The sequence below is a fragment of the Galeopterus variegatus genome, unplaced genomic scaffold (assembly GCF_000696425.1).
Source record: "Galeopterus variegatus unplaced genomic scaffold, G_variegatus-3.0.2 Scaffold4362, whole genome shotgun sequence".
Classification (NCBI taxonomy): Eukaryota; Metazoa; Chordata; class Mammalia; order Dermoptera; family Cynocephalidae; genus Galeopterus; species Galeopterus variegatus.
Window position 1 is genome coordinate 140367 of NW_007730473.1, and position 11441 is coordinate 151807.

An 11441-nucleotide genomic window follows, 5' to 3' on the forward strand; every position below is an offset into this window, starting at 1 on the left:
AGACATCTACTGAAAATATTTTTATGTAAACTAATTCACCACAGAATAGTTCTACAATTTATTTTTTTCTCCTTCCTGGAATGTCTTGGAGATCAGACCTTTTTAGGCAGGCTTTTATGCATTGAGAGGTAAGGGTTTAACATCACTGGCTTAAAAATACAGGAAGGGAAACACCTGAGAGCACAATTACAGAGCTTCTAAGAGGAGGGCCAGTGCCTACATTCCATGCGGGAGAACTCCAGTTGCCCCACACCTGCAACATTTTCTGAGCTTCATGTTTCTTTTTAAGCTTCTTTCTGCTTTGACCCTAATCTGAGCCATCCGCTGTGTTTCTTAGCTTGGAGTTTTTCGTGACTTAGCTTTTAGCAACACAGCTATAACTGATTATAGTTATTCTTCCTAAACTGCCCTTGCCATTTTAAGGAGGCCTTATAATCCCACTGAGTTCTTTAGTATTTTGATTGAAGACACAATTGCTGGTGTTTAGACTCAAAGTGCCTTTTAAAATTTTTTTCGTTTTAATTTTTGAGTAAGGATGAGGATTATCTATTATAATCAACTGATGTGTTTAATATAAGCACAGGGTTTTGATTGACCTTCCTGGGAATATGTTTAAGAGAATTCTAACAATTGAAGGAAATATGGCATTTCTGCCTGGGGCTTGAAAGGTTGACTCGGGCTTGTCTCACATGACACCCCACGTAGCAAGAGAGGTGTCCCCAGGTAGGTGACTGGGCTGGGGAGGCTAGCATCTGCCTCTTGCTTCCAGGCCAGAGTCATCGAAAATGTGAAGGCAATAAACAGAGGCTATTCAAGCCAAAGCCATACAGTACAGATTCAGTCATGGATATAAAGCCAGCGACCAACAAAACCTACTGATAGGGTATTCTCTGGGACCTGTGGGGGACCAAGAAGGACAGCTGGGCCCCATCTGCCTCTTGCTTCCAGGCCAGAGTCATCGAAAATGTGAAGGCAATAAACAGAGGCTATTCAGGCCAAAGCCATACAGTACAGATTCAGTCATGGATATAAAGCCAGCGACCCACAAAACCTACTGATAGGGTATTCTCTGGGACCTGTGGGGGACCAAGAAGGACAGCTGGGCCCATGGAGTCTCACCCACAACCCAGACACTCAGGGTTTGGAATCCTAAGGCCCCCTCCTCACATCTGCTTCCATTTTGCAGCTGCTGCAGGCATAAACCCACAGGTCACAGAACTTGGGGGACCTCATGCCACCCATGACCCACCAGGCCCTGGCATCCCCTGCAAGCATCAACAAACTCCCTGTGCCAGGCCAAGCCTGGGGCTGGCCCCTGAGGCTGCCAAGATGAAGCAAGGATGGCCTCTCCTCTTGAGGATCTCATGGCTGGTAGCAGGGTCCAGTGAGTTTGCTCCATCCTATGTTATAAAAATGGGGAAATTTTGTGCGACAATCTGAATAACTTTCTTCCCTAGAAAAATGGGAAGATGGGCACACCAGGCCCATTCCCACCTGGCCCTAACTGGCCAGAGCTGAGCAGAAATCAGCTGGTATCCCGCAAACCCACCAGCCTCTGTATCACGTCCCACATGCTTCGCTGTTCTGTACTCATTTTACAGATGAATCATCTAATGACCAGTCACATCAAGGAGGTACTGTTCCTCAGACTTGCTATAGCATAAGAAATACCTGGGGCTACCACGAACTTGGGTCTTGGGTGGCTCTTACTACAAGACAAGGATGGGAACTACTTTCAGGCCAGCCCAAGTCACGGACCCCAGGGTCCTTCCCAGGCACCCCACCCCCAGGGATGATTAATAAGGTTCTCATATTGGGCTACACCACGCTGGCTGCTAACTGGCTAGACAGGCACTCAGGGAGGAGGAGTAGGGAAAGTAAATATAAATGGTCAGGGTCCCTCGAGGGGTTGGGAGTCTTGCCGAGCATTTGATGTAAATATGCACGTGTGCCCAGGCATTCCCTGGTTATCGTCTGATGTAGATGCACATGGGTTCCCAGGTGTCCTGGGTTATGGACTTAAGTATAAAGGACGAGTGGCTCTGATCCACGGTGCCCCCCGCCCACAGGATGCCCCCAGGGGGTGCCCCCCACGGGGAAGCCACCATCACTGCTGATCTGCTGTAAGCCGCCGCCAAGGAAGCTGAGGACAGAGCTTGTGTTGTCTGCCAATGACTCCCAGGATCTTTCCCAATTACCTAGCGTGGACCTGAATGTGAGGGGTCTGTGACCCTGTCTGTACAACGGGTTTGAAGAGTCTGTGGGCCCTAACCCCTAGCCCTGACAATACAAATGGAAAACTTAGCATAACTAAAATAACGAAAATGTTGGCTTTAGTTATGAATCGCCTAGCCATACAATTAGTGTAGCAATACAGTTGTCTGTAGCAATACAACTGGTGTAGTCACTTAGCAATACAATTGGCTACATCGGCAGGATTCTGACTATGGCCCTAACCCGACAGGAGGGAATCTATATTATGTTCCCCCAGCCCCTCCCATACCACCTGGCACCCAAGTGGACCGTTAAGAAAGTTTATTAAATGAGCAAATAGTTCTCTCAAAGTCACACTGCCAAGAAGGGGACCAGATCCCAAGTCTCCAGACTCCCAGGCTAACAGGGAACCAGGTGGGTGGACCTAGGAAGGTGGGCTTTGAAACTAGGCACACCTGGGTTTCCACCCTGACCCTTGCTAACTGTGGGATCTTAGGCCTCAGGTAGCTTCTTTAAAAAAAAAAAAAAAAAAAAGTGGGGGAGATGTTAAATTTTCCTTACATGCTTGCAGGGAAGATAAATGATTGTTAAGCATTCATTGCTCGAACTATTAACTAACTCACCTGGGCTGGCACAGCTAGACAGGGGAGCCAAGCCCATGAATGTGGTCAGGACACTGGCTGTAGAGCAGGTCAGGTTAGAGGAAAAAGATGTCACTTGGTTCACCCATGTATTGCTACAGACTACGCTAATTGTAAAGACACAAGAATAGCTCCACTAATTGTATGGCTACACCAGTTGTATTGCTAGGCATTTGTCAGACTCCTGCCATCGTAGCCAACTGTATTCTTAAAGCGATTCATAACTAAAGCCAAAACACTGCATTATTTTAGTTATATTGTCAGGGCTAGGGCTCCAACCCTTCAAACCCATTGTACAGACTGGGTCACCATATCCGTCACATGCCAGGCTGGGTCACCAGACCCCTCACACGCAGGTCCATATTAGGTAACTGGGAAAGATCCTGGGAGCCATTGGCAGACAACACGAGCTCACTCCTCAGCAGCAGCAGTGGCCTCCCAGAGGGTCTTGGGAACCCTGGCAGCAACAGCCTCCAGCAGCAGTAATGGCCTCCCCGTGGCCGTGCCCCGGGGGCAGGGGGTGGCCCTGTGGATCAGAGCCGCCCATCCTTTATACTTAAGTCCATAATCCAGGATACCTGGGTGCACCAGCACAATTACATCAGTCAATAGCCAAGGACCACCTGGGTGCACGTAAATATTTACATCAAATGCTCGGCAAGATTCTGAGCATCTGAGGGGCCCTGACCCTTTTCCTATATTTTCCCAACATCTCCAATTTTCTTTTCCTTGGGGATGACTTCCACTTCAGCTTTCCTTACTCCTAGTGATCACACTGAAACTTGGTGACTCCCCAGACACCTCTAACTCTGGTCTCCATGCTCCTGACCCTGGGACTATGTTCTTACCTCTTCTACCAGCTCAGCAGAGGGCTGGCCTGCTCAGCAAGACAAACCCAAGCCTCTTTCTCCCAGTCATTCTACTCAGTCTCCTTCAACAGTCTTCCTTTTCCAGGCAGTTTTCCTGGACTACTCAGGATGAGGCCTAAAAAGCCACTGTCCTTAACGTACCTAACTCCTTCACCCTCAGAAAGTTAATCCGCATCTCACAAAAATATTGTGCCATTTAGAATTTTCCTAAGCCATCAGTATCCTATGAGCTTTGAGATGAAGACTCACTGAATGACAGATGGAGAGACAGGACAGCTTGAGGTAGGAGGATACATGTCTAAGGTCACACGGTGGGGATGAAAACCCAAGTCAGAGGCAGGAAATGTCAGAATTAGATTCCCCATTTCAATACAGAAAAACTCATGTCCAGGGAGCAGCAAACCCTTCTTGGATTCCCCATGGCTCTCTCTCCACCCAAAGCCACAAACCAATTACCACAAACCCCAGATATGTGGATGCTAAGGGAAAATCCCCAGGTCCCTGTGAGGACACAAAATACTCATCTAGGGCACTGGACTCCAAAACTTGGATCCTTTAGTTTTCGCTGGCTGGCAACAGAATGAGAAAAATAAAGATGGTGTAGATTTTCATAAACTCAAAACTATCGAATTTAAAGTTCTGAAACTTTGTATTTGCAACTTTTTTAGTGTCAGAATAGTCTTTCTTTCACAATAGATGAGGTTTGTTGTTTTTTGTTTTTGTTTTTTTTTTTAAAAGGATGACCGGTAAGGGGATCTCAACCCTTGGCCTGGTGTTGTTAGCACCACGCTCAGCCAGTGAGCAAACCGGCCATCCCTATATAGGATCCGAACCCGTGGCCTTGGTGTTATCAGCACCGCACTCTACCGAGTGAGCCACGGGCCGGCCTATTGTTGGTTGTTTTTTTTAATGCCCATCTTTAGCGAAATTACAAGTTGGTAACTCTGTACCAGTTCCCAAGGCATTTTTCTTCCCATTGGTCCATGAAATCAATGCCTGAGAACCACTAACCTATGATGGACCCGACCTGTCTGTCCATTTTCCACTTCACAAAAGTCCAGGAAAAAAATCCTGGCATGTTACTCACGACCCTTAGGGCCATAAGTCTTTGCCAGGGGCTAACTCAACTCCTGCTTGCTACAGTTCAAATCCTCTTCCTGTCTCTAATAGACAGTCACAACCCTGCTATGGCTTACATACCGCTTCTCAAGACCTCCTCCAACTGACTTAAGTCATCAAAATCAACACCCCTCCCATCCCAGATGGGGGAAATGCAATGAGCCACCTGCCAGTTCTGCACAAGGAAGGATTCAAGGCCTCTCCCCCCAGGGGTTAGGAGGCTAGAGCTCAAGGGATGGGATTGGGAGGGACCTCGAGGGTCCCAGAGTTCACCCCATCCTGCCCCCATTGTAGAGATGAGATAGTTGAGGTGCAGAGAGGGGAAGAGAATAGCTAGCCCAAGGTCACAAAGAGAATCAGCAGCAAGGCCAAGAGCAAACCAGTGTTCCTTTGACTCCACCAGGGCCAGCCCACTCACACCTGCAAACAGGCCTAAGCACTTTAGGAGGATATCACATTCTTCCAGAGTCTCCATGCCACATCTGCCAGGTGTCTGCCATCAACACTGCCCACCAAATACAATCCCTTCTGTCCCAAGCAGGGATCCTTCCCTTCCCTGAGCCAAGCAGGCCTGACAACAAACCTGTGGCCATGGCAACAAAGTTACCCCCCACTGAACCCTGTCACCTCCAAATTGCAAATTTCCCTAATAGGGAAGACTCCACTTTCTGCCAAACTTTCTAGAAGAGCCCAGGTGCACAAGCCCCACCTCCACGGCAGGATCTGCTACCACAACCATCATCTCTCAATTGACACCACATCTAGTGCCCCATGGCCAGCTTCCAGCCCAATGCTCAGAAACCTACATGTGAGCAGCTTCTTCATCCAAAGGGTCTTAGTGACCTCAAAAGATACTCCTAGCCTCTGGTCCAAGCTTCCACTCAGTGGCAGATTCTCTGCAAGTTCCTTGACACACCCATGTCTAGGTCCTACCTGTATAGCTCCAGTGATGGGGAGCTCACTATCTAGCAGCATAAATCATTCCAATACTATTCATCTATACCTTTTCTTCCAAGAGACAGTCTTTCACCTGGCTGACTACAGTTACCATATACCTTTGCTTCCTCAGGTGAAACAACCAAATTTCTCCTTCAAACTCATCTCACCTGATGTGGTTTCCAGACACCTCTCTCTTCAGGTTAACTTACCCTCTGAAGTATGACAACGAAGAGGAACACAACCTCCTACATGTGACCTGACCCCCTACCATTCTGTACAATGGGACTCTCCTCTCCCTCGTCCTGTGCCAAATGCTCCCATTAATGCAGCCTAAGACCAAACTCCCTGACTACTAGGTCATCAGCCACATCCAATAGCGACTTGGCCTGTAACCAGCCAAAATCCCTCAGTCCATATCTGAAAACCTGTAGGCAAGTAAGCTTTCTCAGGCCTCACAACCACCCTGGAAGTCTTACTCCCATTTTACAGATAAGAATACTGAGGCACAAAGAGGTAAAGTTACAACTTGGAAGCGGCAGAGAATTCCAACTGAGGCAGTGCATTTTCCTTCCCCAGAGCCTGCCTCAGGGTAAAGCCATCCTCATAACCACAGTGATCATCCCACACAGAAATCTCCACAGGAAGCCCTGTGGAGCCATCCAAACTTCCCCTGAGGGAGGACCCGAGGATTTTTTTTAAAGAGAGAGAATTCTAGCCCCAGTCAGGGAGGTACAGGTTAGGTGTGAGAGGAAAGCTGGGCTGATATTCCCTGCAGCCTGAGGCCAGCTCCCCTCAGGGGCTGCCAATGGCTGGTCAAAGCCACCCAGTTCTACTGCTGGCCCAGGGCTCACTTGGGAGAGTGTGGTGCTGATAACTCCAAGGCCACAGGTTCAGATCCCTATTAGGGATGGCTGGTTAGCTCACTTAGGAGAATGTGGTGCTGACAACACTAAGGGATAAGATCCCCTTACCGGTCATCTTTTGAAGAAAAGAAAAAAAAGAAAAAAAAAAAAAAAGAAGTTAGAGAAAGAGTGAAATAACAAGTTATTTGACAGAAGTATAATATAATTTGAACTAGTATTTCAGGAAATTGGTCTGGCTACCACAGTGCAGAAAATGAACAAAAGTAGGTAGGGAGCTTACAGTTTAAAAAGATGTCCACACAAGAACAAAACAATGACTTAGATCAATCAAAAAGTATACCATGAGATGATGTAAAACCATGAGCCCAGTTCTAAAGAAACCTTCCCTGGGCCTAAAACCCTGGCTGAGGCCACAGGGCCACAGAAGATAGCTCCCAACACTGCAGGAGCCAGTGACTGATGAGCCCAGTGCCAGCTCCACCAGAACCTACCGGAAGGGATGAAAAACGTGTAGCCCTGTTTCAGCTCAATTCTTTGGCATCGTTCCACGCGGTCTCCCAGAAAGATGTCACTCTGTTTGCCTGACAGCACCCACTCCTCGTATAGTGCCAAATTGTGCAGCGTTGGCGGGATCAGCCAAAAGATCTTGGGAGGAAAAGGAGAGGATCAGCTGAAGATCCAGGCCAAAGCCTCAGATTTTTTTCGGGCCCCGACACAGCCCGAAGAGACAGCCACACTTGCCTATGGGGGAGAATCCAGGCCCTGGGTCCCCTCCAAGACCAGGCCCAAAGGGTCTCTGAGGCGGCAGGGAGGGCTGTGCCCACCTTTAGGGAAATCTCCATTCCAGCAGAAATACCAGGGTGGGAATACTTCCTGGACTGGGTAGAACATTCTTTCTCCTGAGCCACAGGCTTGTCTGGGAGGTGGGGGAAGGAAAAGAAGGGAATTTCCTAAGTTGTTTGATAAAATGGCCCAATAAATAAAGCCAGCTTGTGCTCACGTTGGAGAAAGAGGAAAAACATCTGGAATCAAGTGGGCTGACTTCCTCCCAGAATTTCTTCCAACACGTTTGGTTAAAACAAAGGCACACACAGACCCAGGAAGAGCAGGGCAGCACACAGGGATTCTCAAGAGGCACGCACATCCCTGCAGGGACACCTACGTGCCCACATGGACACGCACACAAAAGCAGACACTGCTGCTGTATGCTGAAGGCACACCCCACCTCCTTTCTCAAGGTGACACCTGTCTCCAGTGTAAAATGTTCTTGGAGGCAGGTGATGCTGGTAACTAGACTTTGAACTTAAAAGGTCCCAGTGCTGGAACTGAGATAACAGCCAAGGGACACGAATGCTGGAGGAACTCAGGAGCCAAACCTGGCTACAAATCTGGCCTCAGGTGCTTAATGGACATGAATGGGTGAGCAGATGTGATATAAAAGAGCTGATCTTCACCTTTCCCTTCAGAAGGAGAACGGGAGCCAGGAGGTGGCCCCTAAAGTACTCAGAGGCAGGGGCTGGCTGGAGGAGAGGGGTGGGAGAAAGGGGAAAGGTGAAGGAGCCCCTCTCTGCACAAGCAGCAGGAGAGGCATAGGCAGTTGAAGGAACTCGATTAGAACTCACCTTCCCACCCCGGAAAACATGATACCAAACAGAAGTGCCTCCAAAGTCGATGTGGAAGTCAGTGAAACAACCTTTCACGCTCATCAGACAGTACCTGCAGCACAGAAGTGGGGGGAGAGGAAAACAATTCAGTGCCTGAATCACAGAGGTGAGCAAACAGCTTCAGAGATGCCTGACCTGGTGCCCTTTAATAAAAGCTGACACTGGGGAATTTTCTTTTACTCTTTTTTTAAAAGACAAATCTAATCGGAGTTCCCCACAGGGGAAACCCCTGTGATCAGGTGACGAATCTCAAGCATTGGCCGCAAGCATTGGCCATCTGCCCCAGAGACCGGGGGCGGCATTTTTGTTTTCAGACTCCTGCGAGAGCTGGCAACCCACAGGCCACTTTGGTTCTTTCCTCTCAGTTGCTTTCTGCTCTTGCCCACCCCCAGCCCCCACCTGGTAAGAGCCACACCCTGCCCCCCACCTCCCCAGCTAGGCTTGGCATTGAGAGAAATGCATAAGAATACCCCTGCCCTTAAGGATGCAACACTCTGAATGAAGCAATGCACAGGAAAAGTTAAACAGCTCGACAAAGTGCAATTAACTGCCAAGTAAGCAATGCAGCTAGGAAGGAAAGGGTCCCAGCCACAAAGACCATAGTGTATTATTCCACGTATATGAAATGTCCAGAGTAGGCAAATCCATAGAGACAGAAAGCAGATTAGTGGTGGCCAGTGGCTCGGGGGGAGGGAGGGATCAGGGAGTAACTGCTAATGGGTACAGAGTTTCATCCTGGGGTGACAAAAATGTTCTAAAATTGTAGTTGCACAACTCTGTGAACATACTAAAAATCACTGAATTGTACACTTTAAAGTGAATTATATCTCAGTAAAGATGCTCAAAAAAGTAACGGATTAAGAGAAGACCCTCGAAGAGAGGGAGGAAGGGAGAGAGGGAGGAGGAGCGTGGGCCTTAGAGGCTGGGGTGGAGGGAGTGCATCCAGAGGAAAAGGAACCCATCAGCAGCCCTCCTTCTGAGCGCTAGCAAGAGCTAGACAGCCCACCTTTCCCAGGTACATGCCAGTCCTCTCCCTCCTCCCCTGACATGCTGCCCTCCTAAGGGTGGGCAGAGCTTGAGGAGGAGGGGCACAGAGCAGGCTTCCGAGTCCAGGCTTGGTAGACGACAACGGTGCCAGGGCCCCCTCCCTGCCACTCACTCCATCCCACAAGAGCCTAGGTGGCACGTGTGGGGCAGCCCCCCACCGTTCATACCCATGCACATTGGCACCTCTGGAGTCCACACACACACACGCTTACCCCACTGACCTCTTTTCCCCGCTGCACTTTGCTTTTCCATGGTTTGGGGAAGAGGGGAGGAACAGGGCGGGGACACGGGGATGGGCAGGGAGGAGCCAGCGGCAAGCGCCAGTGGAGATACCGGGCTGCAGCACTGCCTAGAAGGCGGGAGGGCACCAGGTACCCCCTCCCTCGGGCTGCCTTTTGCACCTCGCGTTCAGGTGGACCCAGGGCTCGGCAGTATGCAGGCGGCGTGCCCGCATCCCTCCTCCGGATAGGCTGGAAGGAGCCTTAACCATGTGTCTGCGGGAGGCTGACAAATCAGAAGGCCTTCCCGTACATCAGAGCCCCGCTGCCTAGCAACCCCATCGGAGGGGTGTAGTTGACAGCACAGGACGCAGGCTGTCACGAAGACAGGCGCGGGCTGCAGAGCTGGCACTGGGGTGGTTGAAGTGCCGGCTCTGGGCTCCACACCCTCCCCGCCTGCTGCTGCCTGGGCCCAGCCGGGTCCCCAGTCTGAAGGCCTGGGCAATCCTCTTCTCTCCAAGCAAATGGGGACCTGAAGGGGTCCCCTTAAGTCCTAACCCACCCCACCCCCTCAGACCACACTAGCCTCTTCTCACTAAGCACCACTTCAAAATATTAGTCCTCATTTTCCTAAAACCACTTCTTCATCTTGTTTTTTTCCTTTTCTTTTTTAAATCTCACCTTGGTTTCCACCCGCTCCAGGCCTCAACTAAACAGTCTAGGGAAAACAATTTGGGGGGGGGGGGCGTGGAGCAAGAAGAATGTGCTTCCTTTCATCCCAGCTGGTACCCACCCAGGTACCCACAACAGAGAGAAAAGGACAGGAGCTTGGCTGTCCGACTTTTGGCCCTAGGGCTGCCTGACCAAACTGGTCACCCCACCGAACCCATCCTCCAGCCCCCCAGCCCCAACCTCCCCAGCACGTCCAAAATGGGAATCCCTGCAAGCTTCATCAGTTGTGTTCAGGGAAAGTTCTCCAAGTTGAGCCTATGTCTGATTTGCCCTCTGGGTCACCCTCCAGCATCCACTGAGGCCCCTCAGGGGCTGGGGGCACCACTTCCAGACCTACAGAGGCCCCTCCTCCCAGTGTCCCCTATTTCCTGGCCGTTAGGCCCCGGGCCGCCCCTGTCACCCGGCGACTGCATGCATCAGGCAGCCAGGGTGGTTGTGACAGGGCGGCTTTGTCCCGGCCCCTGCAGCCAGAGGCTACTCCTGGCTCCCACCCGCGCTGACTCGGGTCTCCCCCTTGGCTCACGCTGGCTGACTCGCTCTGGCGTGACGCCTTTGCACTGACCTCTACAGCTTCCTCTTCCCAAGCACACCGCAGTCACATGGGCACCCCGGCTCGGTGCCACAGCCGCTAAGCTCTCCCGCGGCTGGCCGGCTAGCCCGGCTTCCGCCTCGGTCTCGGCCGCCCCTGCCTGGAAAGCCGCGCCCCAGACACCCCCCAGCCCAAGTGGCTTCTCTGTAGGAGGGCTCCCTTCTAGTTGGTGGCTGAAAACCGAGAGCCCCCGAGCTAAGCCCTTGGGGGTTCCTGCTTCCCAAGACCCCAGCTAGCTGGGAGGAGAGTGGTTGGAGAGGACGCTGCACCTGCAGCATCAACTTTGAGGCGCTGCCTGGGGTCTGAGAAGATGGGACGGCCCCACCTCACCCTTTTCGCTCCAACTTAGCGAAACTCCGCCCCAGGTTGCCCAGGCGGTGTCCCCTTGGTCAAAGGTCTGGCGAGGGCCCTGGAAAGGTGGCACTGGGTGGCGGGCTGGAGGTTCCAAGCGCGCGCACACACTACACACTTACACCGGCCTCGGGAGACACAAAGACCTGCTCCACGACGCCAGCCCCGTGCAGCCCGCGGCCGGAGGCCACCACA

General features: G+C 51.1%; 1 protein-coding gene across 1 annotated transcript in view; it reads right to left on the bottom strand.

Annotated features, from left to right (window-relative positions):
• The window catches only part of KDM2B (lysine (K)-specific demethylase 2B), a 135063-nt gene that overhangs the window by 82932 nt on the left and 40690 nt on the right, over window positions 1-11441 (bottom strand). The window contains exons 6-7 of the mRNA XM_008587388.1: window positions 8268-8361; window positions 7137-7290 (exon numbers count right to left, since the gene is read on the bottom strand). Coding sequence (XP_008585610.1) covers window positions 7137-7290; window positions 8268-8361 — 248 coding nt within the window. The remainder of the gene's footprint in view (window positions 1-7136; window positions 7291-8267; window positions 8362-11441) is intronic.